The following is a 26,015-nucleotide window of genomic DNA, read 5'->3' as shown; positions in this document are numbered from 1 at the left end:
ATGCACATAAGTGCATTCAGTATTTGAACCCAACTTTTACACACCTTTCACTTGCATGTGACTTTCGCTATGGGCAGCTTGCTTAAAGGGACTCTCAAATCTGTCTCCGTAGTTTTTAATACACACACGTGCGCACACACTTTCCATTGTTTGTAAAACCTCCTGAGAAACTGTAAAATCAAAGGTTTTCCTCAGTCCTTTTTCCATTTAGCAAACATCATCCTCTCATTTTAGTTCCAAAGCTGAGACCTGAATCTGGAGCGTATTTCCCTTCAGGTTGGAGCATTTTTAAGGGAGTCTGCATCTAAGCAGGTTCCGCTCAGGCCATTGATGCATGGCTACTCCTAGGGGAAAACTAGGTGGTGCAGGTAATGCTTTGCTGAGTCAGTAGGTGGCGCTCTTCCCCCTGCAGGAACACTGTCCCACCTTGGTGTTTGGAAGAGCAAGGCTGCTGGAAGGCAACAGAGCTATTTACTGACTCCCCCAGTCCATCTCCCTGACAGTGCAGGTGAGAGGTACAGCCACACCCCCGTTAGTGGTCAGTAAAAATCCCCAGGCACCTTTTGCAAGGTCCAGGGCGTGAGCCCAGGTGTCCTGACCAGATTCTAACCTAGATAATTATATTCTGCCTCTCTAAAATTCACCCTGCAGTTTCAAATGAATCCGGGGCTCTCCTTCACTTCCAGTCCCAAGCTGTTGCATACTGTGCACTTTGACAAATGAGTGCCGGCTGTGGCAGTGGTTTCTATGACACAGGCACCTGTCCACTGACCTACTAGCTAATTTCTCATGGGCCACTGAACAGGCATCAGATGGTACCAACCTTTCAGTCTCTGCTGCCCCCAAGGGTGAAAGTAACTCTGGATACTTATGGGTAAGGGGCAGGGGCTGGCTCCAGCCCCTGGAAGAGGTGGGGGCTTGGGCGGAAGGGATGGGGCTGGGTGTCAGCATCCCCCAGCCAGCCCTTCCAGGCCACCTGGCCCGCACCGCCCGGGGCTCCAGTGGCGATTTAAAGGGCCCAGGGCAGCGGCTCCCTTCGCACCCCCCGACCCGTTGGCGGCCGAGGGGGGGGCAAAAGGGGCAGGGAAGTTAAAGCGCTGCAGGGCCCTTTGCTGCAGCAGCTGTAACGTTGCTGCTCCCCCCCCCCCCATCAGAGGCCCTCCCAGCAGGGCCACTGACGGGGCATGGGGCACAGCAACGTTACAGTGCTGCCACGCAAAGGGCCCTGCAGCGCTTTAACGTGGGCTGCGCATGGGCCGGTGCGGGTTCTTACCAGTACACGGTCCTGGCCCTTACCGGCCCACTTTCACCCCAGCCTGCCCCGAACGTGGGCTGCATCCAAACTGGCAACCTAAGTTTTATATCTCATTATCATTAGCCACTACCTGAGTGTATGCATCCGCTGCTGGGGAATCAGCCTGTTCCCCACCATACGCAGAGCTATGGGAAGTCTAGGGATATCTGTTGTGAGTTAAGGATCACTGTGGGCAATTCTGTGGGCAATTTCTGCAGAGAGTACAGGAGCATCTGGAGAAGTTCCAAACCAACCAGGCCAGCTGCCCAACCATTTCAAAGTGGCATCTTACCTGCAAAGTCAAGCCCCTTGTCCACGTGTTTGACCCGGTAGTGAGCCTGGAGAATGAACGGGTCCTGATAAGCCTCCGAAATGCTGCAGAATGGACAGTGGGTGTGCCTCCCTTTGACATTGGCAGTGCACTGGTCATCTTGGCACAGGACTGGGCTGTAGCTGTGTTCTGTTCCTTTGATACGTACGGAAGGATGAGCCTGGAAAGACAAGAAGACATGGCATCATTACAATAACACTGCGCCGGCAGAGTGAAATTAAGAACCATCCTGGGGGGCATGGAGAGAGAGACTTCACAACTACTATGGCTCCAGATTCTCCTAGCAGAATCACATAGGCGCATTGGCAGCACAAGGACGCATACCATCCCAGACTCAGTCTCAGCCAGCGGGAGGTGCTGAAGGGATGCTGTAGGAGCACTGAATGTGGGAGAATAGTTCCAGCTTGACCCAGCAGGAGGTGCTGTGGGAGCTCCCAGCTAAACCAGTCCTGGCCTTGTCCTAGGTCTACTATTAAACAGAAGCAATGAGTTCAGCAGTCCTGTTTGTGCAGGAGAGGTAGAGTGCAGTGCGAGAGCACCTCCCCTTTGAAACAGAAGCAATCCAGAAACCAAAATGGCAAGCCAAGCCCTGGCATGGTTTATTAAGAGGTTAATAAATCTTTGAGGTCACCTCCTGTCGAGAGCGATCCAGACACTAATGCTATTAAAAGAGATACAGTGTTGCATCCCTAATGAGAGGCAGGAGACGGAAGAGGGCCCTAGAATCATTAGACTGCAAGATATTGGAGACTGCAGCCGAGGAAAATGCTGCATGAGGCTCTTTGTTTCATTTCATAACTTCCGCCCCCCCCCCAACACACACACACCTTGGCAGAAAACTCTCTTGCTGCAAATCTGTTTTTCCCTGAGTCTAGGATTGCAGTGAAAAAAAAACCCTCAGCCAGCATCTTCCAGGGAAGGCATGAGGCAGAGTTAGAGCGAAACTGCAGTGCTGCAATGCCTGTCCCCTCCTCTGGATACCCAGAGAGGCTGCTCAGAGCTGTGTGCCCACAAATCCAGGGCATTACTCCTAGGCAGCTCCGCACAGGCCAGATGCTCCCTGCCCCAGCACAATCAGCCCTAAAGGAACACTCAGTCACAGTAGGCTTGCTGTGTGGAGGGCCAGGCCCTTGGTCCCTCTGAAATAATGGGTCAAATAAGCAACTTAGAGAATTTAAAGCTAGTACATCCCCCCTCTACATCTCAAAGTTGCACCTTATTGGTCCAGGATATCCTTGGCATGGGGAATCCTGAGGATCCTGCCCCTTTACTTCTCCAAATCTCAAAGGGTTCCTGTAGCATGGCACCCCTCTCTCCTGCCAGACAGCACTGAATACAGTTCCTTGGCACCGTTTTGGCAACAGCTAGAGGATATGGGGACACATTGCATCAACAGATGCCTCCACAGCATGTCACCAGCCCAGTCTGCAAGAGACAGGTTCCAGGGTTTAGCAACAAAATGCTGGTGGGGAGGGAATCCTTTCCCCTTTAAAGCTGGAGCGAGAACAGGGACAGCTCAAGTTGTAGAGTCCCATGTGAAATGTATCAGTTTGTTTGTATGAGAGAACCAATACACTGTTGTAACAAGACTTTGGCCTTCTATAGTACCGTCCATCCAAGAGTCCCAAAGAGCTTTAGAAACATCAATGAATTGTGCTTCCCAGCACTCAATGTTGTTATTGGCAGATGGGAAAACCAAGCAGAGAGAGGTGAAGCAACTTGCTCAAGGTCACATGGCAAGTCAGTGGCGGAGCCGAGAACAGAAGCCAGGAGTCCTGACTTCCAACGCATTGCTCTAGCAAGTGGACAATAATCCTCTCCAATCTATACCATCTTTAACAGCTGTGCAACAGTCTGTATCCTGTGACAGAGTCAGGCCAGATGGCTATAGGAGAGTAATTTTTTTTTTGAAGCAAAAAAGGTGGGTTTTTTTATTTGCATAACACACTTACAAAACAAAACAACAGCATATCCAATGTGTAACACAGCAACCAATCACAATTGTTTTCTCATTAGCTTCAGGGGAGGGAAGTGTTCGAGCTTGCCTGAGCCCAGAGCGGGATCTTCCTTGACTCTCGTGGTCTTCCACCCTTCCGAGTTACCTGGTGGTCCAGAGCGAGGGGGCTTCATCGACTCTCAAGGTCTGCCACCCCCTTGAGATACTTGGCGTCACGCCCGAGTGTCACCAACAATTCCCTCCTCTGAAAGCACCCAACAAAAGGGGCAGGCTGTAGGGTGGACAACCCGGGGGGAGGGGCACGTGCACCCACGTGTGAAAGGACCCCTCTAAGGTGGTGGTGTCTGCAGCAGCAATGGCTGGGGCTGGGGTCCCTTACTCTTTCCTCCAATCAAAGGGTCAAAACAAAGGGAGCGGGACAGGGACACCGAGCAGAGAGCCTCGGACAGCGCCCACCGCTCCTCAAAAGCATCAAGGGAGTTGGTGGATGTCGCCCAGAGGAACTCCGCCCGGATACGTGAACGGACCGAGGATCGGAAAATGGCCCCACAGTCACAGGAAACTCCGTCGGCCAACCTCCTCTCTCTGGTTTTATAGATTGGCCGTTTTAGCCAGGGCCAGCAGGAGGTTAACTAGGAGATCCCGCAACTTTGTGAGGCCAGGGATGGGGAGTGCATAAATAAAAAGGTGAGGGGAAAAATGCAACCAAAAACGTAATAAAAGATTTGTGAGGAGCCGGAACAGGGGCTGCAGCCTGGCGCACTCCAAATATACGTGCACCAGTGTTTCCCTCACACCGCAAAAGGGACAAGTGTCTGGGATGGGGTTGAACCGTGCCAAGTACGTGCCCGTGCTCACAGCTCCGTGAAGGAGCCGCCAACTGATGTCCAAAGGGGGCAGAAGGTCTCGCCACTTTGTGTCAAGGCGGGACACGAGGGTGAGGGCGTGAAGGGTGTGGAGCACGAGCGTGTATAGATGTTTCCTTGGCGCGGTTTGGAAGCATACCGGCTGCAGTTCATGCAGCCGGCTCGCCATAAAGGGGTGAGGGGGTCGATTGTGTCTACGGGGCAGGGGTCCAATTAAAAGGTCCGGAGGGCCTGGGGTAGAGGGTGGGCGGGGCATGCCCTCGAGCAGGATCCGATCGAGGTAAGCTCTAGCAGCGGGCGGCAAAGCAGCCTTCACCTCCTGAAATACACGCCGGGGGGTACGAGGTCTGGAGAGCCCCTTGCGCCGAGCGAGCATCAGGGATCCAGCCAGTCTCCCCAGTCGTAGTCCAGGAGGTCTCCGATTCTCGTGACTTCTGCCAGGATCAAGCTCTGGCACACCAAGCGGGACTCCGCCACCTGCACACGGAGCTGGGGGTTGTGTAGCAGGGGCTCCACGAGGAGATCTGCCCCCTCGGTGGCCGCCATGGACCTGGTCGTTAAAAACTGTTTCCAAGTCTGGAGGAGGTCCTGGTAGAAGACCGGCAGCCCGGAGAGGTCTCACGGAAGACCTCCCGGATAGAGATAAAAGAGCTGCCGTTCATATCGGAGCCCTCGGATGCGGCGCAGGATGGCGTGTACCAGTATGCTCCACGCCGAACTGCCTGCACTATAAAGGAGCCTCTGCAGGGCCTGGAGGTGGAAGACACAGACCTGAGTGCGCAGACACTTCAGGCCCTGTCCTCCTGCCTTCAGGGGTAGATGAAGAACCCCTACAGGGGCCCAGTGCATTCTTGACCAAAAGAACCCCAGAATCGATGTCCAGAGGTTGGTCAGGAAACCCAGGGCTGGAACCAGGGTGTTGAGCCGGTACCAGAGCATGGACAGGACTAGTTGATTAAGCACCAGTGCTCTCCCACGAAGGGAGAGACATCGGAGTAGTCCCGTCCATTTCCAGAGCCGCTCTATCACCCCACCCTCTAAATTTTCCCAGTTCTCCAGCGGAGAGGGATGCGTGGCAGAAAGGTAAACGCCAAGGTAGAGCAGCGGACCCGCGCTCCACCGGATGGTCTGAAGCGCGGGTGGGAGGGAGGGAGCTTGTCACCAGTCTCCTACCGCCAGGCCAGAGCTCTTGACCCAGTTGACCCAGGCAGAGGAGGCTGCCGAATAGATAGCCTGGCATGCATCCACTCGCGCCAAGTCGCCCGGGTCCTGGACCATGAGGAGCACGTCATCAGCATACGCCGACAGGACCAGCCGCAGCTCCGGCTCCCACAGCACCAACCCTGTCAACCTCCTGCGGAGGAGGCAGAGAAAGGGCTCAATCGCCAGAGCGTACAGCTGGCCCGAGAGGGGGCACCCCTGCCGTACTCCTCGCCTGAAGCTGACCGGTTCGGTCAGGGTCCAGTTGAGCTTAACCAGACACTCTGCGGAGGTGTACAGCACCCGGAGAAAACCCACAAACTGAGGTCCAAAGCCAAATGCTCGCAGAGTGTTCAGGAGGTACCCGTGGTCCACCCTATCGAACGCCTTCTCCTGATCTAGGGACAGGAGGGCGAACGACAGACCATCTCTACACCCGAGTTCCAAAAGGTCCCGAACCAGAAATAGGTCATCAAAGATACTGCGGTCTGGGATGGTGTAGGTCTGGTCTGGGTGGATCACGTCTGCCAGCACAGACCCTAGCCGCAGCAAGATTGCTTTCGCTACGATTTTATAGTCCGTGCTGAGGAGCGAGACAGGACGCCAACTTCGTAAATCGCAGATGTCCCCTTTCTTCGGCAGTAAGGCGAGCACAGCTCGCCTGCACGAAAGAGGGAGGACCCCACTCTGCAGAGACTCGGCCCAGACGGTGACTAGCTCTGGGCCGAGGACATCCCAAAACTCGCGTTAGAACTCCACGGTCAGCCTGTCCATGCCTGGAGACTTATTAGTGGGCATACGACCGAGGGCTTCCGAGAACTTGGTCAGAGTGAGAGGCAGCTCTAGCCGGTCTCAGTCGCTCGCGCTGACCATAGGGAGCTCCTCCCAGAGCACTCTGCAAGTGCCAGGGTCGGTCGGATCTGGGGAGAAAAGACTTGCGTAGAAGGCTCAGACCCTCCCGCACATCTCCACCAGTTCCGTGAGGGGGATGCCGTCTTCTGCCAGGAGGAAGGTGATGTGTTTCTTGGCCCCCCTCATTTTCTCCCGGGCATAGAAGAAGCGGGAGCCGCGATCCATCTCCCGAAGGAGGCGGATGCGGGATCGAACAAAGGAGCCCCAGGCCCGATGGTCCTCGAGGGCCCGGAGCTCCTCCCGCTTCTCCCAGCACGCTCCGCAGAGGAGCAGGTCCTTGGGGCTGGCAGCCAGACGCCTCTCCAGCTCTAAGACCTCCCGTTCCAACTGCTCTATCACCGCATTTCTCCGTCGGCTGGTGCCCCGGGTGTAGTCGCGGCAGAAAAGCCTGGCGCACACCTTCCCCAGGTCCCACCATCGCCGTGCTGAGGGAAAGGCACGCCGCTGCCCTCGCCAGGCCAGCCAGAATTCCCGGAAGGACGTCACAAAGCCTTCATCCTCCAACAGGCTGTTGTTAAAATGCCAGTAGGCCGGCCCCGGCCTCTCCGCACAGAGGGAGGCTGTTACAGTGGCTAGATGATGGTCAGAAAATGGGGCCAGCCGAATGCTGGAGGAGTGGGTTTGTGAGAGATGGAAGCGTGATAAATAAATTCGGTCCAACCGGGAGTGGCTCCACCGATGGGCTTCCACCCGGACAAAGGTGAACGTGGAAGTGTCATCTGGATGGTGGTCATGCCAGATGTCCACTAGGGAGTGATGTTTAACTATCTCCCGGAGGGTGTCTGCGGTGGCTGGGCTCTGCTCAGTCCCCGAGCGGTCTCGCTCCTCGAGGGTGGTATTAAAGTCCCCTCCCAGGACCAGGCATTCGTGAGAATCTAAGGTGCTGAGGAAAGCGGACACCCGCTGGTAGAATTGCAGCTGCTCCGGGCCCAATGTCAGGGCATAGACGTTAACGAGGTTAACCATGAGCCCCTCCATACGGACCCGGAGATGCAGCAGGCGACCCGGCACGGCCTCGGCAACCCCTAGCACCTCAGGCCATAGGTCGGGGGAGAACAGGGTCGCCACTCCAGTCTGTCGAACCGTGGCATGGCTAAAGTAGACCCTGTCCCCCACTCCAGCCGTCAACTGTCTTCGGCTGTCGGGTCCGTATGGGTCTCCTGCAGGAAAACCACAGAGTACCCTCCCTCCCGAAGAAAGGAGAGCACCTGGGACCTGCGGAGAGCCATTCTACAACCCCGGGTGTTCAACGTTGCGATGGGGAGAGGTGTCATGGGGAGGGTCGGGGGGTCCTCACTGGCAGGGACCCTCGCATCTCCCAGCGGGCCGCGCAGCAGTCCGTGACCCATCCCATAGGTGAGTAATTGGTCACGGAAGACGCAGACCCGCCAGTAGGCCGCAGCATCCTGCTTCCCCGTCCCTTTACCTTCCCCCATGAGGGCCCTTGTGGCCCAGAGGATTTGAGAACAGTCCCCCCATCGCTGGAGAGCAAGTTGTACCTTGTTGCTGGAGCCACAGACATCCTCTAAAAACTTCCGCAGCTCTCCTCGCAGCTCATGGGGGGTGGGCTTATGGTTTCCCGGTTGTTCATGGCGGGGCCCTTAGTGCAGCCCCGTGGTCCACTAAAATGGACAAGCAGGGTGCGGACCCCCGACGGGGTGCCTGATGGGCTGGAGCTTCTAGGCCCACCTCAAGCTCTGGGGCGATAGGGGGCAGTGGAGGGAAAATAGCAGCTCCTAATGGGTCGGGACAGGAGAACACAAAGGCCTACCTGGGGGTCATCAGTTGGGAAAGGGAAGGAGACAGCCCCGGGGGCAGCAATGACATTGCAGGAGGTAAATTGGATAGGGGTAGGAGCAGGGGCAGGGGCAGAGGAGAGGTTCTGGGTTTCAGGAGGCAAGCAGCTGGATGGTGGCGCCTCCCGATCAGGCTCAAGGGTTAAAGGGGTGGGGAGGGGGCTCTCAGCGATACCGGGCGCGCGCTCTGTGGTGGATTTAGCGGCCACAGCATCAGGAGGTGGATTATCTTCTGTAGGGCCCCCGCCCGGGAAGGAAGTCGATTGCTCTGCACCAACGGTGGGTGCCCCTGGCGACTCGTGCCCCGGCCGCGTGGTGCCGGCTGTCACCTGAGCAGGCTCGGTGGTCGTCAGCGGGGTACCATCAGCAGCTGGGTTGGTGGAGGAGTCCAGGAGCTTCTCGGAGGTGGGAGCGGAAGCAGCAGTTAAGGGGAGGGAGCATGGGGAAAAGAAGGGTGGAGTGAGGTCGCCCAGATCGAGATTTGCTGGCAAAAGGTCGTCCTCCCCCTGGGCGATCGGGGTCAGATCTAAGGCCTCGATCTCCTCGAATATGGAGGAGAGGATACTTTCTGTCGCCCCAGGGTTCTCCCCGCTGGCACCCACCACTATGGTTGCCTCGGGGTTCACAGGGGCTTCAGGTAGCGTCAGGACAGAATGGGCTTCCTCGAGGGTCTCGGAGGGGAGACACTACCCTCCAGTGCTGCCACGTCTTTCCCGGCTAACAAAGGTGGATGGGACGCACTTGTGGGCAAAGCGGAAGGTTCGGCATCGGTGCCCCCCTTCCTGGTCTTCCGGGGGGCCTCCGCCTCGGGTAGATGAGGCTGAGCTCAAGCCTTCCGCTTGCCTCGCTTCCCCGGACTAGGGCCCAGCCCTCCATGGCATCATCTGGGGGCTGGTTAGCAGGGGTCATGTCAGGGGGTAAAGGCGATGGCTCAGAGACTTGGGCGGGGGGGGAACGGTAGGGCAGCATAAGGGAAGGAGGATTCTCCCTGGGGCAGGCTGTCTCCCGTGCCTGGTGCTATCTCTGCCACACTCTCCTCCATAGGCCCCGCCAGATTGTCAGCAGCGAGGACGGGGCTCTCCCGCTCGTCTGGGCATTGTAGGGGAGGTGCCCCTTGGGCCTGAGCGGAAGTAGCGGTGGTCCGAAGAGGGGGGGGCGGGTTCGGGTACCGGGCGGCCAGGGGCATCGGCAATGATGGGGCCAATGTCCTGCCGGGTCTCGGGGATCCCAGGTGCCCCTCCTTGCCGGGCTAAGGGGCAGTCCCTCCAGACATGCCCCGACACCCGGCAGAGGTAGCACCGGGCTTCCCCCGTGGAAAACTATACCTGGTAACAGGTTCCCTGGTGGGGGACTAGGAAGGACCCTTCGAGCACCTCTCTGTCACACGCCGCCGACGGCAGTAAAAGTTGCACTTGCCAGCGGAAGGAAAAAATGTGACGGAGGGTGGGGTCCTTGCAGCCCAACGGGAGAGGGCTGATAACAGAAACAGGTTTCCCCAGAGTGGAAAGGGCGGATAGCAGGGCAGCACTGGGGAGAAAAGGAGGGACAGAGGTCAGGACCAGGCGGACACCCAGGTCCTCTAGCGGCTCTAGGGGGCCAAACACCCCCCCCCCCCCACCGCCAGGCCCCTCTCCACCGCTTCCTGGGCGGCAGCCTCCGATGCTAAGAAGAAAACGACCTTCACGTGCATTCTGGAGGCCGCCACAATGGCCGAGGGCCCCACCACCCTCGCCAACGCCCGCATGTAGGTCTCCACGTGGGGCGAGGCGGGCACCAGGAGGCAACGGATGCCATGCTTCCTTGTCATGGTGGGAAAGGGGCCCCGACCGCTATTGATGGTGCCGGAGGCGGTGGGCGGGAGAGATGACGAGGCGGCAGGCGGGGGGGCTGCCGCCACCCGGGCACGCGTCCTGGGGGCTGAGGGAGGGACATCCGCAGAGCTGGTGGAGGGGGCGGGGGGGAGAATGCTGTGGTCAGTGGCGGGGCTGCAGCAGCGGGGGTGGCCCCTGCCATGGAGGGCCTGGTGGTTTTAGCGGGGCCCTTCCCCTTCTTCTTGCCCTACCCTTTCCCGCCGGCTGGGGGGGGCTTCCCTAGAGTCTTGGGAGGCGATAAGCATGGCAGCGATGGTCGTCACCCCGGTGCCCTCCATTGCCGATACCCCAGCGGTGGCGGTGGCAGGTGATTAACAGGAGTTGGGGTCAGGTAGAAATGGACAAGCTGTGGGGTGGACAATTCGGGCGGGGGGGGCACCTGAACCACCGTACGCTTGTCCAGAGAGTCCTGTTTGGTTGGCTGGTGCTTCTGACCCATGCAGTGGAATCAGGGCGAGCAGCTGAGTCCAGAGGCAGATGTTGGACAGCCAGCAAAGATGGTGGAGTGGGGGGGTGAAGATCGTAGTATGGGGGTTGGGAGGACACAGATGGATCGGGGGGCACCTCCGTGCCACACCCCCTGTGTCCCTACAAACACAGTTAAGACACAGTCAAGGCCTCCCCCCACGCGAGAGCACAGTTCGAAAGTTACTCAGTCTTAGGCCCCCTCCACGGCAATTTGTAGATTCCCCAGGTGGTGTTCCTCCGGTGGACAGCTTTTTCTCTGTCTGTTCGGGGCTTTCTTTTTTGTATTCCAGAAATGCCAGAGCAAGTGATAAGAATCCTCTCGACTGGAGACAGGTCCGCAGACAAACAGCAAGCGGCTGGGCCTGGGGGCTGGGTCCTTGCACTCCCCCCCTCAGGGGAAGTGGGCCGGCAGGCCCCCGCTCTGTCGGGGGGGTTTCAGCTGGAGCAGCAGCAGCGTCCGAGGGCAGGCAGGGCAGGGGGCTAACAGCCGGCCGGCAGCCGACCAGCACTCTAGCAAACAGCAGAGAAAGAAAAAACAACAACAAAAAGAAAAGAAAGGAGGGAGAGCATCTGGCCCGGTCGCGGGGGAAGCCGAAAGCAGGGGCAAAAAGCAAGGAAAGCCCAGGCCAGAGGGCAGCAGCAGGAGAGCAGGCTAAGTAGGTCCCTCTTCCCTGGGTAAGGTAACAGGGAAGGTTTTTTGTTTTTTTTTTGAAACAGAAAAAAAAGTTTATTGGTAACACTTACAGAATTACCAAAGGAAACAAAACAACTATGCAACAAAACAACGCAAACAGAAGGTATAACACAGCAGCTTTCAGGAGGGAGAAGTGTTCAGGCCAGCCTGGGCCCAGAGCTGGGGGGCTTCCTCGACACTCGTGGTCTTCCACCCTCCTGAGTTACCTGGTGGCCTAGAGCGGGGGGGCTTCCTCGACACTCGTGGTCTTCCACCCCCTTGAGTTACCTAGTGCCGCGCCCAGTGTCACCGATCCTCCCTCTCCTGAGAGTGCCCAGTAAGATGGGCACGGCTGCGGGGTGGGCGGTTTAGGGGTGGGGGGGGTAGACACCCATGTATTATAGGACCCCCTCCTAGATGACAGGAATGATGGTATCCACAGCGGCAACGGCTGGGGCTGGCGTCTCTCGCTTTTCCCCTCAATCAAAGGGTCAGACGGAGGGAACCGGACGGGGTCACCGAGCAGAGAACCCCGGACAGCGCCCACCGCTCCTCGAAAGCGTCAAGGGAGTCGGTGGACGCCGCCCAGAGGAACTCCGCCCGGATACGTGAATGTACTGAGGATCGGAAAAAGGCCCCACAATCGCAGGACGTTTCATGGGCCAACCTCCTCTCTCTGGTTTTATAAATGGCTGTTTTAGCCAAGGCTAGGAGGAGGTTGACCAGAAGATCCTGCGACTTTGTGGGGCCACGGATGGGAAGTGTATAGATAAAAAGGTGAGGGGAGAAATGAAGCCAGAAGCGTAATATAATATTTGTGAGGAGCCGGAAAAGGGGCTGCAATCTGGCACACTCTAAATATACGTGCGCCAAGGTTTCCCTCACATTACAAAAAGGACAAGTGTCCGGGATGGGGGTAAACCGTGTCAAAAACACGCCCGTGCTCACAGCTCCGTGAAGGAGCCGCCAACTGATGTCCCCGACGGGCCTCGGGACCAAGGTGGAATACAGGCTGGCCCACCGAGGTTGCTCACCCTCCAAAGGTGGCAGGAGGTCCCGCCTCTTTGGATCGGGGCGGGACACCAGGGTGTGGGCGTGAAGGGTGTGAAGCGTAAGTGTATATAAATATTTCCGTGGTGCAACTGAAAACTAACCGGCTGCAGTTCGTGCAGCCAGCTTGCAGTGAAAGGGTGAGGGGTTTGTTGGGATCTACGGGGTAGGGGCCCGATGGAAAGGTCCGGCGGGCCTGGGGTAAAGGATGGGCGGGGTGCGCCCTCGCACAAGGCTCGGCTAACATAAGCCCGAGCAGCGGGGGTCAAGGCGGCCTTCACCTCCTGAAGTACACGCCGGGGGATACGGGGGCTGGAGAGCCCCAAGCGCCGAGCGAGCGTCAGGGGATCCAGCCAGTCTCTCCGGTCGTAGTCCAGGAGGTCTCCGACCCTTGTGACTTCCGCCAGGACCAACCTCTGGCGCACCGAGCGGGACTCCGCCACCTGCACACAGAGCTGGGGGTTGTGTAGCAGGGGCTCCGTGAGGAGATCTGCTCCCACGGTGGCCGCCACGGACCTGGTTGTTAGAAACAGTTTCCAGGTCCGGAGGAGGTCCTGGTAGAAGACCGGCAGCCCAGAGAGGTCTCGCGGAAAACCCCTCGGAGAAAGATAAAAGAGCTGCCGGTCGTATCGAAGCCCTTGGAAGCGGCGCAGGAAGGCGTGCGCCAGTATGCTCCATGCCGGACTACCTGCACTATAAAAGAGCCTCTGCAGGGCCTGGAGGCGGAAAACGTGGACCTGAGTGTACAGACACTTCAGGCCCTGCCCTCTTTCCTTCAGGGGTAGATGAAGAACTCCAACAGGGGCCCAGTGCATTCCTGACCAGAAGAACTCTAGAATCAATCTCCGGAGGTGGGTCAGGAAACCCGGGGCCGGGGCCAGGGTGTTGAGCCGGTATCAGAGCGTGGACAGGACTAGTTGGTTAAGCACTAGTGCTCTCCCTCGGAGGGAGAGACATCGGAGTAGCCTCGTCCATTTCCGGATCCGCTCTATCACCCCGCCCTCTAAATTTTGCCAGTTCTCCGGCAGGGAAGGATGCGTGGCGGAAAGGTAAACGCCGAGATAGAGCAGTGGACCCGCACTCCACCGGATGGTCTGAAGTGCGGGTGGGAGGGAGCCTACCTGCCACCAGTCCCCCACCGCCAAGCCAGAGCTCTTGACCCAGTTGACTCGGGCGGAGGAGACTGCCGAATAGATAGCCTGGCATGCATCCACTCGCGCCAAGTCGCCCGGGTCCTGGACCACGAGGAGTACGTCATCGGCGTACGCCGACAGGACCAGCCGCAGCTCCGGCTCCCACAGCACCAACCCTGTCATCCTCCTGCGGAGGAGACAGAGGAAAGGCTCGATCGCCAGAGCGTACAACTGGCCCGAGAGGGTGCACCCCTGCCGCACTCCTCGCCCGAAGCTGACCGGTTCAGTCAGGGTCCAGTTGAGCCTAACCAAACACTCCACGGAGGCATACAGCACCCGGAGAAAACTCACAAACTGAGGTCCGAATCCAAATGCCAGCAGAGTGCTCAGGAGGTACCCATGGTCTACTCTATCGAACGCCTTCTCCTGATCAAGAGACAGGAGGGCGAACGACAGACCATCTCTCCGCCCGAGTTCCAAAAGGTCTCGGACTAGAAAGAGGTTGTCAAAAATGCTGCGACCCGGGACAGTATAGGTCTGGTCTGGGTGGATCACGTCCGCCATCACGGACCCTAGCCACAGCGAGATTGCTTTCGCTATGATTTTGTAATCCGTGCTAAGGAGTGAGACGGGATGCCAGTTTCGTAGGTCGCGGAGGTCCCCCTTCTTCGGCAGCAAAGCGAGCACCGCTCGCCTGCACGACAGAGGGAGGACCCCACTCTGCAAGACCGTGACTAGGTCTGGGCCGAGAATGTCCCAGAACGTGCGGTAAAACTCCACGGTCAGCCCGTCCATGCCCGGAGATTTATTGGTGGGCATGCGACGGAGGGCTTCCGAGAACTCGGCCAGGGTGAGAGGCAGCTCCAGTTGGTCTCGGTCGCCCACGCTGACCGTGGGGAGTTCCTCCCAGAGCACCCCACAAGCGCCAGGATCGGTCGGGTCCGGGGAGAAAAGGCTTGTGTAGAAGTCACGGGCCCTCCCACACATCTCCTCCGGATCCGTGAGGGGGGTGCCGTCTTCCGCAAGAAGGCAGGTGACGTGTTTCTTGGCCCCCCTCGTTTTCTCCAGGGCATAGAAGAAGCGGGAGCCGCGGTCCATCTCCCGAAGGAGGCGGATGCGGGACCGAACGAAGGCACCTCGGGCCCAGTGGTTCTCAAGGGCCCGGAGCTCCTCCCGCTTCTCCCGGCACGCTCCGCAGAGGGACGGGTCCTCGGGATCGGCGGCCAGGCGCCTCTCCATCTCTAAGACCTCCCGTTCCAACTGCTCGATCGCCGCATTTCGCCGTCGGCTGGTGCCCTGAGTGTAGTCACGGCAGAAGAGCTTGGCGTGCACCTTCCCGAGATCCCACCATCGCCGCACCGAGGGAAAGGCACGCCACTGCTCTCGCCAGGCCAGCCAAAACTCCCGGAAGGACATCACAAAGCTCTCGTCCTCCAACAGGCTGTTATTAAAGTGCCAATAGGCCGGCCCCGGTCTCTGCACGGAGGGAGACCGTTACGGTGACTAAATGATGATCGGAGAATGGGGCCGGCCGAATGGCGGAGGAGTGGGCCTGTGAAAGATGGAAACGGGATAAGTAAATACGGTCCAACCGAGAGTGGTGTGACCGATGGGCCTCCACCCAGACAAAGGTGAACGTGGAGGTGTCATCTGGGTGATGGTCACGCCAGACGTCCACTAGGGAGTGATGGTCAACTATCCCTTGGAGAATATTCGCAGCGGCCGGACTCGGTTCGGCCCCTGAGCGGTCCCGTTCCTCGAGGGTGGTGTTAAAGTCCCCTCCCAGGACCAGGCACTCGTGCGAATCCAGGGTGCCGAGAAAGTCGGACACCCGCTGATAAAATTGTGGCCGCCTGGAGCTCATTTGCGGGGCATAGATGTTAACAAGATTAACCACGAGCCCCTCCATACTGACTCGAAGGTGCAGCAGGTGGCCCGGCACAGCCTCATTGACCCCTAGCACCTCAGGCCGTAGGTTGGGGGAGAACAGGGTCGCCACTCCAGCTTGCCAGGTCGCAAAGTGGCTAAAGTATATCCCGTCCCCCCACTCCAGCCGCCACCTGTCCTCGGCGGCCGGGTCCATATGGGTCTCCTGCAGGAAAACTACAGAGTACCTCCCTTCCCGAAGGTAAGAGAGCACCTGGGACCTGCGGAGAGCCATCCTACAGCCCCTGGTATTCAGGGTCGCAATAATAAGAGGCATCATGCGGAGGGCTGGGGGGGTGGGGGCCTCGTGTTGGTGGGGGTGTTCAGGGCCCCCGGCGGGTTGCACAGCAACCCGTGACCCATCCCATGGGTGAGTAGATCGCGTTGGAAGCTGCGGGCTCGCTCGTAGGCCGCAGCACCGCGCCTTCCTTGCCCCCTGCCCTCCTTTATAAGGGCCCTTGTGGCCTGGAGAATTTGATCAAAGTCCCCCCACAGCTGAAGAGCCAGCTGTGCCCTATTACGGGCGCCACGGGTGTGCTCTAGGAACTTCCGTAGTGCATGCCGCAGCTCATGGGGGGGTGGGGTTACAATTCCCGAGGTGTTCCCTGATGGGACTCTTAATACAGCCTCGTGGTCCGCTAAGGCGGGTAGACAGGGTGCGGACCACTGACGGGGCGTCTGACAGGCTGGGGTTATTAAATTCATTTCACGCCTTGGGGTGGAGGGGGATGGCAGGGGAAAAATTGCCACTCCTAATGGGTCGCGGCTAGAAAGTGCAAAGACTGCTCCCTGGGGGGAATCTGCGAAAGGCGGAAAGGAAATAACCCCAGGGGCGGCATTGCATTAGCATTGCAGGAGGAGGGGAATTGGGTAGGGACAGGGGTGGGGGCAAGGGCAGGGGTAAGGCTCTGGGGTTCAGGAGGCAAGCAGCTAAAGGAAAGTGCCTCCTGAGCAGAGTCAAGGGTTAAGGGGTAAGGGAGGGGGCTCCCAATAATGCTAGGCGCTGGCTCCATGGTGGTCTTAGCGGTCATGGCATCAGGTGGTGGATCACCTTCTGCAGGGTGCTCACCCGGGAAGGCAATTAGGGGGAGGGAGCATGGGGAAAGGGAGGCTGGGGTAAGGCTGCCCAGCTCGAGGCCAGCCGGCAGCAGATCATCCCCTCCCTGGGTGACCGGGGTCAGATCTAGGGCCTCAATCTCCGCATACACGGGGTAGAGGCCAGCTCCTGCCACCCCGGGGGCCTCTCCTCTAGGGCCCGCCTCAACGGTCGCCTCGGGGTCCGCGGGGGGTTCGGGTGGTATCCAGGCAGAAGGGGCGTCCTCAGAAGTCTCGGAGGGGAGGGTCTCCCGTGGAGGGGGGATTCTGCCCTCCAATGCCAGTCCGTCTTCCCCTCCCGACACCAGCGGATGGATCTCGCTCGTGGCCGTGGCAGGAGGCTCGATAGCAATGCCTCCTTTCCTGGTCTTCCGGGGGGCTTCCGCGTCGGATGGATGCAGCGGAGCTCAAGCCTTCCGCTTGCCTTGCTTCCCCTGGACTAGGGTCCAGCCCTCCATAGCGTCATCTGGGGGCTGGTTAGCAGGGGTCGTGTCGGGGGGCGGAGGCGATGGTTTAGGGGTTCGGGGAGGTAGCGGTGAGGCAACATGAGGGGCGGGGGTTTCTCCTTGGGGAAGGCCCTCTCCTATACCCGGTAATATCCTTGCCACACCCTCCTCCATGGGCTCTGTTGGATTGGTACTAGCAAGGGTGGAACTCCCTTGCTCGCCCGGGCGTTGTAGGGAAGGTATTTCTTGGGCCCGGACGGGAGCAGCGATGGGTCGAGTAGGAGGAGGGTTGATTTCAGGTGCTGGGCAGCCAGGGGCGTCGGCAGCGACGGGGCTGATGTCCTGCCGGGTCTCGGGGGTTTCGGGTGCCCCTCCCCCCCGGGCCAAAGGGCAGTCTCTGCGGACATGCCGGTAGAGTAAAAGACCCGATAGCGGGCTCCCTGGTAGGGGACTAGAAAAGACCCCTCGAGCGCCTCTTCGTCACGCGCCCCTGCCGGTGGTAGAAGCTGCACTTGCCGGCGGAACGAAAAAATGTGATGGAGGGTGGGGTCCTTGCAGCCCAACGGGAGAGGGCTGATGACAGAGACAAGTTTCCCCAGAGTGGAAAGAGTGGGTAAGAGGGCAGCATTGGGTAAGAAGGGAGGAACGGAGGTAAGGACGAGGCGAATGCCCAGGTCTTCTAACGGTTCTAGGGGGACAAACACCCCCCCCACCGTCAGGCCCCTCTCCACCGCCTCCTGGGCAGCATCCTCCGAGGCTAAGAAAAAAACGACCTTCCCATACATCTTGGAGGCCGCCACAATAGCCGTGGGTCCTACCACCTTCGCCAACGCCTGCATGTATGTCTCCACGTGGGGCGAGGCGGGCACCAGGAGGCAACGGACGCCGTGCTTCCTGGTCAAGGCGGGGAAAGGGCCCCGGCCGCTGGTGATGGTGGCGGAGGTGTGGGGGGGGCGAGATGACGAGGCGGCAGGCAGGGGGGAGCCTGCTGCCGCCCGGGCATACGTCCTGGGCGCCGGGGGAGGGACAATCGCAGAGCTGGTGGAGGGAAACGCAGGGAGGGGTGCCACGGTTGATGACGAGGCCACAGCGGTGGGGGCAGCCCCTGCCATGGAGGGCTCAGTGGTTTTAGCGGGGCCCTTTCCTTTCCACCTGCCCTGGCCCTTCCGGTGAACGGGGGGGGGTTTCCTAGAATCTGGGGGGGCGGTGGGTGCAGCAGCAGCAGCAATCACCCTGGTGCCTCCTGCTACCGGTGCCCCAGCAGGGGGGGTGGCAAGTATCTTGACAATAGTGGTGGGGGGGGACCTTGGGGGTCGGGCAGGGGTGGTGGTGGGGGAGGGACAACTAATTTTGTTGAAGCGGTCTTGCCCCTCTCGTTCCCTGCCATTGTGAGCAGGGAGAGACAGGGAGACACCGGAAGGAGGAGGGGGGAGGGGAGAAGCGGAGTAGCCCCTCCTTCCGCTAGGCTGCGGGCGGGGAGGGGGGGAATGCCGAGGGGATTAGACTGGGGGAGGGGGGGAAGAAACAAAATCGGGGTCCGGTAATAGGGGCAAGTTGTGGGATAAGCAATCCGGGGGGGTGGTTGCAGACCCACACACGTTTGTCCAAAGAGTCTCGGTTGGTCGGCTGCTATGTCCGGTCCGGAAGGCAAAGTTCAAAGCGAACAGCTGGATCCGAAGGGAGATGGCAGGTTGCCAGCAGAGACTGACGGCGGGGGGGCCGTGACAGTTGTAATAACGATGGGGGGGTAGGGGCACCGATGGATCGGGGGTGGGGGTCTCCACGCCACACCCCCTGTGCCGCCACAAACGCAAGTAACCACAATCAAACTCCCCCCCCACGAGAGTATAATTCAGAAAATTACTCAGTCTTACGGCCCCCTTCATGATGATTTATAGCTCTCCTGGATTATTTCTTCTGTCTGCTGAAATCTTCTTCTCCGGCTGTGTTGGCTGTGTTCCAAGGCTTCCGGCATGCTAAGAATGTTGTAAAGTCCGAGCTGCTAGCAAAACGGCTGGGTCTGGGGGTTTCCACTCCCCCCTCCGGACAGCAAAATCGGCAATCTTCCCCCCCCTCCTCCGGGGGCTCAGCTGAGGCAAATAGCTGCACCCGAAAGCAGGCGTGGGGCGGGGCGGGTGCTGGCGGCAAGCTGAGGACCAACAGCGCGTAAACGGAAAAAAGAACAGAAATCAAAAGAAAACAAAAAAAAGCGTCTGGCCCAGTCGTGGGGGGGACTAAGGCAGGTGCAAAAAGTAAGAAAAATCCGGGCCAGGGGGCTTTAGGAAAGAATAGAAAGCAGATAGCTGAGGAGCAAGCAAAGGACGTTCCGTTTCCCAACAGGGAATGTTCCAGAACAACCAGGAACCTTCTGGAGACAATTAAGAAGCTGCTAGAATCAATTAAGGCAGGCTAATCTGGGTTTTAAACCTGGGTTTTAAAAAGGAGCTCACTTCAGTTTGTGGTGTGCGTGTGTGGAGCTGGGAGCAAGAGGCGCTAGGAGCTGAGAGTGAGAACGCGGACTGTTGGAGGACGGAGGAGTACAAGCATTATCAGACACCAGGAGGAAGGTCCTATGGTGAGGATAAAGAAGGGGTTGGGAGGAGGCCATGGAGAAGTAGCCCAGGGAGTTGTAACTATCGCACAGCTGTTCCAGAAGGCACTCTAGACAGCTGCATTCCACAGGGCCCTGGGCTGGAACCCGGAATAGGGGGCGGGCCCGGGTTCCCCCCAAATCCTCCCAACTCCTGGTCAGACACAGGAGGAGTTGACCTGGACTGTGGGTTCAGAAAAATGGCCAAGCTGAGGGCTGCCGTGAAGCTTCAAGGCGAGCAAATCCGCCAATAAGCGCAAGACCCACCAAGGTAGAGCAGGAGCTTGGTCACAATCCCTATGTTCACCCTTTTTATAAAACTATAATGGATTCTATACAAAGTATGTCTTGTGAGGTATCATTTGAAAACTCATAATTTGTGTTATAATTCTTGATGTCTGATTTGTGTCTACTTATTCTTTTACGTAGAGACTGTCCAGTTTGGCCAATGTACATGGCAGAGGGGCACTGCTGGCACATGATGGCATATGTCACATTGGTAGATGTGCAGGTGAACGAGCCTCTGATCGTGTGGCTGATGTGATTAGGCCCTATGATGGTGTCCCCTGAATAGATATGTGGACACAGTTGGCAACGGGCTTTGTTGCAAGGATAGGTCAGATCAGACACCAAGAATTATAACATTCAAAAACTAGTCGGAGAACACTTCAATCTCTCTGGTCACTTGATTACAGACCTAAAAGTGGCAATTCTTCAGCAAAAAAACTTCAAAAACAGACTCCAACGAGAGACTACTGAATTGGAATTAATTTACAAACTGGACACCATTAACTTAGGCTTGAATAAAGACTGGGAGTGGATGTGTCATTACACAAAGTAAAACTATTTCCCCATGTTTATTCCCCCACCCCCATTGTTCCTCACACGTTCTTGTCAACTGCTGGAAATGGGCCATCTTGATTATCACTACAAAAGGTTTTTTTTTCTCTCTGCTGCTGGTAATAGCTCACCTTACCTGATCACTCTCGTTACAGTGTGTATGGTAACACCCATTGTTTCATGTTCTCTGTGTATATAAAATCTCCCCACTGTATTTTCCACTGCATGCACCCAATGAAGTGAGCTGTAGCTCACGAAAGCTTATGCTCAAATAAATGTGTTAGTTTCTAAGGTGCCACAAGTACTCCTTTTCTTTTTGTGGATACAGACTAACACAGCTGCTACTCTGAAACTTACCATGTAGTGTAATTCATGAGTGGCTGGCGATAGCATTCGTACAGTATAACTGGAGTGATTGACGTTCTGGAGGCTGTGTCAACAGACCAACGTGGTGGCTCTCACAGCGAAGCAGTGTAAAAGGCATCCCGGGTTGGGGAATTGAGGGGACACAGCTGTCCATCAGTCCAGATTGTACCCTAGGGGATGTCACAAGCAGATCTGTGGCCAAATTCTTTGCTGAAAGTGGCTTCAGTGGAGATAAGACCAGGAAAGAATTCCACCTCTTGATTCCACCTCAATTCCATCACACTGGCAATTCAGAATCCACCTGTTTCTAAATGTGGATACATGCAGTATTAACCCCATCAACCCTGAATTCTTTGCTATGGGATGTAAAATGCTCCATATATGTGGGGCTCTTCATAGTTAAGATTTGTTTCAGGCAACACCCAAATATAGAAAAGCATTACAGGTGGTTATGTCACACCCCCTCTCACTGCTGCTAAGGAAAGAGAGTAATGAGAGAGTTGGAGTGCACCAACCATTCTTTGGAGGGAGTATATTCCCTACCCATCTCTCCCCTCCCTCCACCTCCCCAGGTTCAAGTCCCGGGATTAGAAAATACCATGCCGTTACTGGTAGAGAAATGGTTTGCTCGGTGCAGCCCCAAATGCTCTGTCTGTGGAACTATCGATCAAGCCCAGATATGATCACAGCAGATTTGTATTGCTTGTGGACTCAAGCAAGCAGCAATTTCTGCTCTGCTCTTGAGGGAAGACCCAAGTACTGGCCAGTAGTATGACAGTGTGCATTCATTCCTGAATTAGACATTTATGGCTATGTAAATTAGTTGCAGCCCTGGTACATTGCCAAAGAGGCCCCCACTGTCACAGAGGTTGAGTATCCTGCGTTACAATAACTGCACTAGTATTTATTATTAAAGCATCATCATATTGCTTAGAGACCATTTTTCAGCCATTAGTTTTCAGCAAGTCACGAACCCAAAACCCGTTGTGCCAGAACAAAAAGACAGTCCCTGCCTCACAGAGCTTACAATCTAAGTACAAGACAAGAAACAACTGATGGGTACAGACTGACAGATGGGGGAGAGCCACAAAGCTCAAAACACTTTACAAAAGAGGTAACTATCATGACACTGTTACATTTGGAAGCACAGAGGGGCAAACTGACTTCGTGAAGGCCACACTGAATCAAGAGCAGAGCAGGATACAGAATCTAGGTCTCCTGTCTCCCAGCCTAATACACCATCCACTGAAGAAGGGGTTAAAAAAATCACAAATATGCAGTGATGTTCTGGTCCCTACTAACATAAATCCACAGCTGCAAATGTGCTGAGGGGGAGCGGCTCTCCAGTGGCTTAGAACAGTGGTCTGTTCTCCATCTGATGGACAAATCCAAGGAATACCAGCTGTACCACGCTTTCCCTTTCCCCTTACCATCATGTCCCTGGTAAAGGATCATGTGTGGAAAATATATTGATTGAGCCTGGAACTAAGAGACAGTCAATGGAGAAGTACTGCAACCTAGTACGCTGGGACTGGAGCTACTGAGCGTGGCTGCAGTGCTAGTGAAAGGGTTTGATTGGCCAGCAGGAGAGGGTGGGCCTGATTCAGAGGCATGCAGAAGTCAATGTGGCTGCTCATACCTCTCAGGATCAAGGCATATCCACAGAATAAATAGGTCGGGCATTGTAAGCTTCCTTTGTACTGCTTCTCACCAAGGTGACTCTCCTTCCTCTGAAGATCTGTGTCAGGATGCATCTGATCTCTACAGACCATACATTTCCCTATCATGGTTTGCTAGTCCCTGAAGGAGAAGCATCACTCTGTGCCTCGGTGGTTTTTATAGCCCGGATCTAGGATGCTGTACAAATATAACACATGCCATTTAAACATGATTGGCCCAAATAGGTTGCACAGTCGTGTACTCTGGTCAAACCAAATCAACAATATTTTAGGCCTCATATTTAGGCACAGAGCCCTCTGCCCCCCTCCCCCAGGGGCTCCAGGGACTTGATGCCGGCTGCTTCCAGCAGCAGTGTGGGCCCCACGCCGCCATGGGGGTGACAATCCTGCGGGCCGAGTCCAAAGCCCTGACGGGCCAGATCCAGCCCTCGGGCCGTAGTTTGTCCACCCACCCCGGTCTAGCAAAAGAGTCAAGGCTGCTTCAGGGTGGCTGCTTAGCAATCAACAGCCTGAGAGGTGTGCACTCTACCAAGTACGAAACCTCCCACTGGAATGGGAAACACTCAGCAGTGTATTTGCAAAGATCATGCTAGGTTCATCGGGGCATATCTCCTTTAATCAATTCCCTGCCATTGCAAGGGCATTGGGCACTGGTACGCCTCGGACCTTCCTGTTCTCTGCTTAGAATCATAGAATATCAGGGTTGGAAGGGACCTCAGGAGGTCATCTAGTCCAAACCCCTGCTCAAAGCAGGACCAATCCTCAACTAAATCATCCCAGACAGGGCTTTGTCAAGCCTGACCTTAAAAATATCTAAGGAAGGAGATTCCACCACCTCCCTAGGTAACACACTCCAGTGTTTCACCACCCTCCTAGTGAAAAAGATTTTCCTAATAGCCAACCTAAACCTCCCCCACTGCAACTTGAGACCATTGCTCCTTGTTCTGTCATCTGCTACCATTGAGAACAGTCTAGATCCATCCTCTTTGGAATCCCCTTTCAGGTAGTTGAAAGCAGCTATCAAATCCCACCTCATTCTTCTCTTCTGCAGACTAAACAATCCCAGTTCCCTCAGCCTCTCCTCATAAGTCATGTGTTCCAGTCCCCTAATCATTTTCATTGCCCGCCACTGGACTCTTTCCAATTTTTCCACATCCTTCTTGTAGTGTGGGGCCCAAAACTGGACACAGTACTCCAGATGAGGCCTCACCAATGTCGAATAGAGGGGAACGATCACGTCCCTCGATCTGCTCGCTATGCCCCTACTTATACATCCCAAAATGCCATTGGCCTTCTTGGCAACAAGGGCACACTGTTGATTCATACCAGCTTCTTGTCCACTGTAACCCCTAGGTCCTTTTCTCAGAACTGCTGCCGAGCCATTCGGTCCTTAGTCTATAGCGGTGCATGGGATTCTTCCGTCCTAAGTGCAGGACTCTGCACTTGTCCTTGTTGAACCTCATCAGATTTCTTTTGGCCCAATCCTCTAATTTGTCTAGGGCCCTCTGTATCCTATCCCTACCCTCCAGCGTATCTACCTCTCCTCCCAGTTTAGTGTCATCTGCAAACTTGCTGAGGGTGCAATCCACACCATCCTCCAGATCATTTATGAAGATGTTGAACAAAACCGGCCCCAGGACCGACCCTTGGTGCACTCCACTTGATACCGGCTGCCAACTAGACATGGAGCCATTGATCGCTACCCGTTGAGCCCGACAATCTAGCCAACTTTCTATCCACCTTATAGTCCATTCATTCAGCCCATACTTCTTTAACTTGCTGGCAAGAATACTGTGGGAGACCGTGTCAAAAGCTTTGCTAAAGTCAAGGAACAACACGTCCACCGCTTTCCCCTCATCCACAGAGCCAGTTATCTCGTCATAGAAGGCAATTAGATTAGTCAGGCATGACTTGCCCTTGGTGAATCCATGCTGACTGTTCCTGATCACTTTCCTCTCCTCTAAGTGCTTCAGAATTGATTCCTTGAGGACCTGCTCCATGATTTTTCCAGGGACTGAGGTGAGGCTGACTGGCCTGTAGTTCCCAGGATCCTCCTTCTTCCCTTTTTTAAAGATGGGCATTACATTAGCCTTTTTGCAGTCAGCCAGGACCACCCCCGGTTCGCCATGAGTTTTCAAAGATAATGGCCAATGGCTCTGCAATCACATCCGCCAACTCCTTTAGCACTCTCGGATGCAGCGCATCCGGCCCCATGGACTTGTGCTCGTCCAGATTTTCTAAATAGTCCCGCACCACTTCTTTCTCCACAGAGGGCTGGTCACCTCCTCCCCATGCTGTGCTGCCCAGTGCAGTAGTCTGGGAGCTGACCTTGTTCGTGAAGACAGAGGCAAAAAAAGCATTGAGTACATTAGCTTTTCCCACATCCTCTGTCACTAGGTTGCCTCCATCATTCAGTAAGGGGCCCACACCTTCCTTAACTTTCTTCTTGTTGCTAACATACCTGAAGAAACCCTTCTTGTTATTCTTAACATCTCTTGCTAGCTGCAACTCCAGGTGTGATTTGGCCTTCCTGATTTCACTCCTGCATGCCCGAGCAATATTTTTATACTCTTCCCTGGTCATTTGTCCAATCTTCCACTTCTTGTAAGCTTCTTTTTTGTGTTTAAGATCAGCAAGGATTTCACTGCTAAGCCAAGCTGGTCGCCTGACATATTTACTATTCTTTCTACACATCGGGATGGTTTGTCCCTGTAACCTCAATAAGGATTCTTTAAAATACAGCCAGCAGTCCTGGACTCCTTTCCCCCTCATGCTTGTGGCACACAATAGTTTAGTCTCCTGACGGCTGTGATACTTTGGTCTAATTCTGGTTGTTGGGTTTTGTGTGCAGGTGCTGGGGGGTGTTGGTGTCCTGTGATGTGCAGGAGGTCAAATGAGATGATCTGATGGTCCCTTCTGGACTTAAACTGACTCTGTCTCTGTAACACAAAGAACAGCTGATGCTGAATGCGCTTAGTCCCAAACTCCAGGCAGCTTTGAAAATGGAGACTGCTCTCATCCTTTGAGGAATTTGTGGTAGCTAAAAGTACAACAGGGCTGGCAAGGAACCTACCAAGAAATCTTATCAATTGCCAATGGCACCTTCAAGGCCTTTGGAAAGCATAGTCAATAAGGCCAGTCCAGGGAGGAGGAGGCTGTGCAACAGGAAGTCCTGGGTTCAGGAATGCAACCTGGATGCCAGCAGCACCCACTCACAAAGCCTCATCGCAGTGTGGGCCTTTTTATCATCTCCTGCAGAATGGTTAAAAATACCGGTGTGGGATGCAGCAGGCACTGACCCTCTCCCTGCCTTCCACAGGCTCAGTCAGAAAGATGCTGGAACTATCCCAGCCGCACAGCCTGGGCTCAGTAATAACAGCACAGTCCACAGGATGACCTCAAAACATCGTACAAACATGAATGAATCCTTACCGCATCACTGTCAGGTTGGTAAGTAAGAACCCCATTTTGCAGATGGGGAAATTGAGGCACAGAGCGGCAAAGCTGGGAATAAAAGCCAGT

General features: G+C 56.0%; 1 protein-coding gene across 4 annotated transcripts in view; it reads right to left on the bottom strand.

Annotated features, from left to right (window-relative positions):
• Positions 1 to 26,015, bottom strand: part of LOC140898614 (uncharacterized) — a 90,701-nt gene that overhangs the window by 43,891 nt on the left and 20,795 nt on the right. For 3 of the 4 annotated variants that reach the window (XM_073312673.2, XM_073312671.2, XM_073312674.2), the window contains exon 2: positions 1,587 to 1,785. In XM_073312673.2, coding sequence (XP_073168774.1) covers positions 1,587 to 1,785 — 199 coding nt within the window. Of the gene's footprint in view, positions 1 to 1,586; positions 1,786 to 2,840; positions 2,901 to 26,015 lie in introns of those variants that run through there. The other variant, XM_073312672.2, reaches the window with a different exon arrangement.

This window comes from Lepidochelys kempii, chromosome 15, assembly GCF_965140285.1.
Source record: "Lepidochelys kempii isolate rLepKem1 chromosome 15, rLepKem1.hap1, whole genome shotgun sequence".
Classification (NCBI taxonomy): Eukaryota; Metazoa; Chordata; order Testudines; family Cheloniidae; genus Lepidochelys; species Lepidochelys kempii.
The sequence above is the reverse complement of the archived record's forward strand: the minus strand, read 5'-3'. Positions and strand labels throughout refer to the sequence as shown.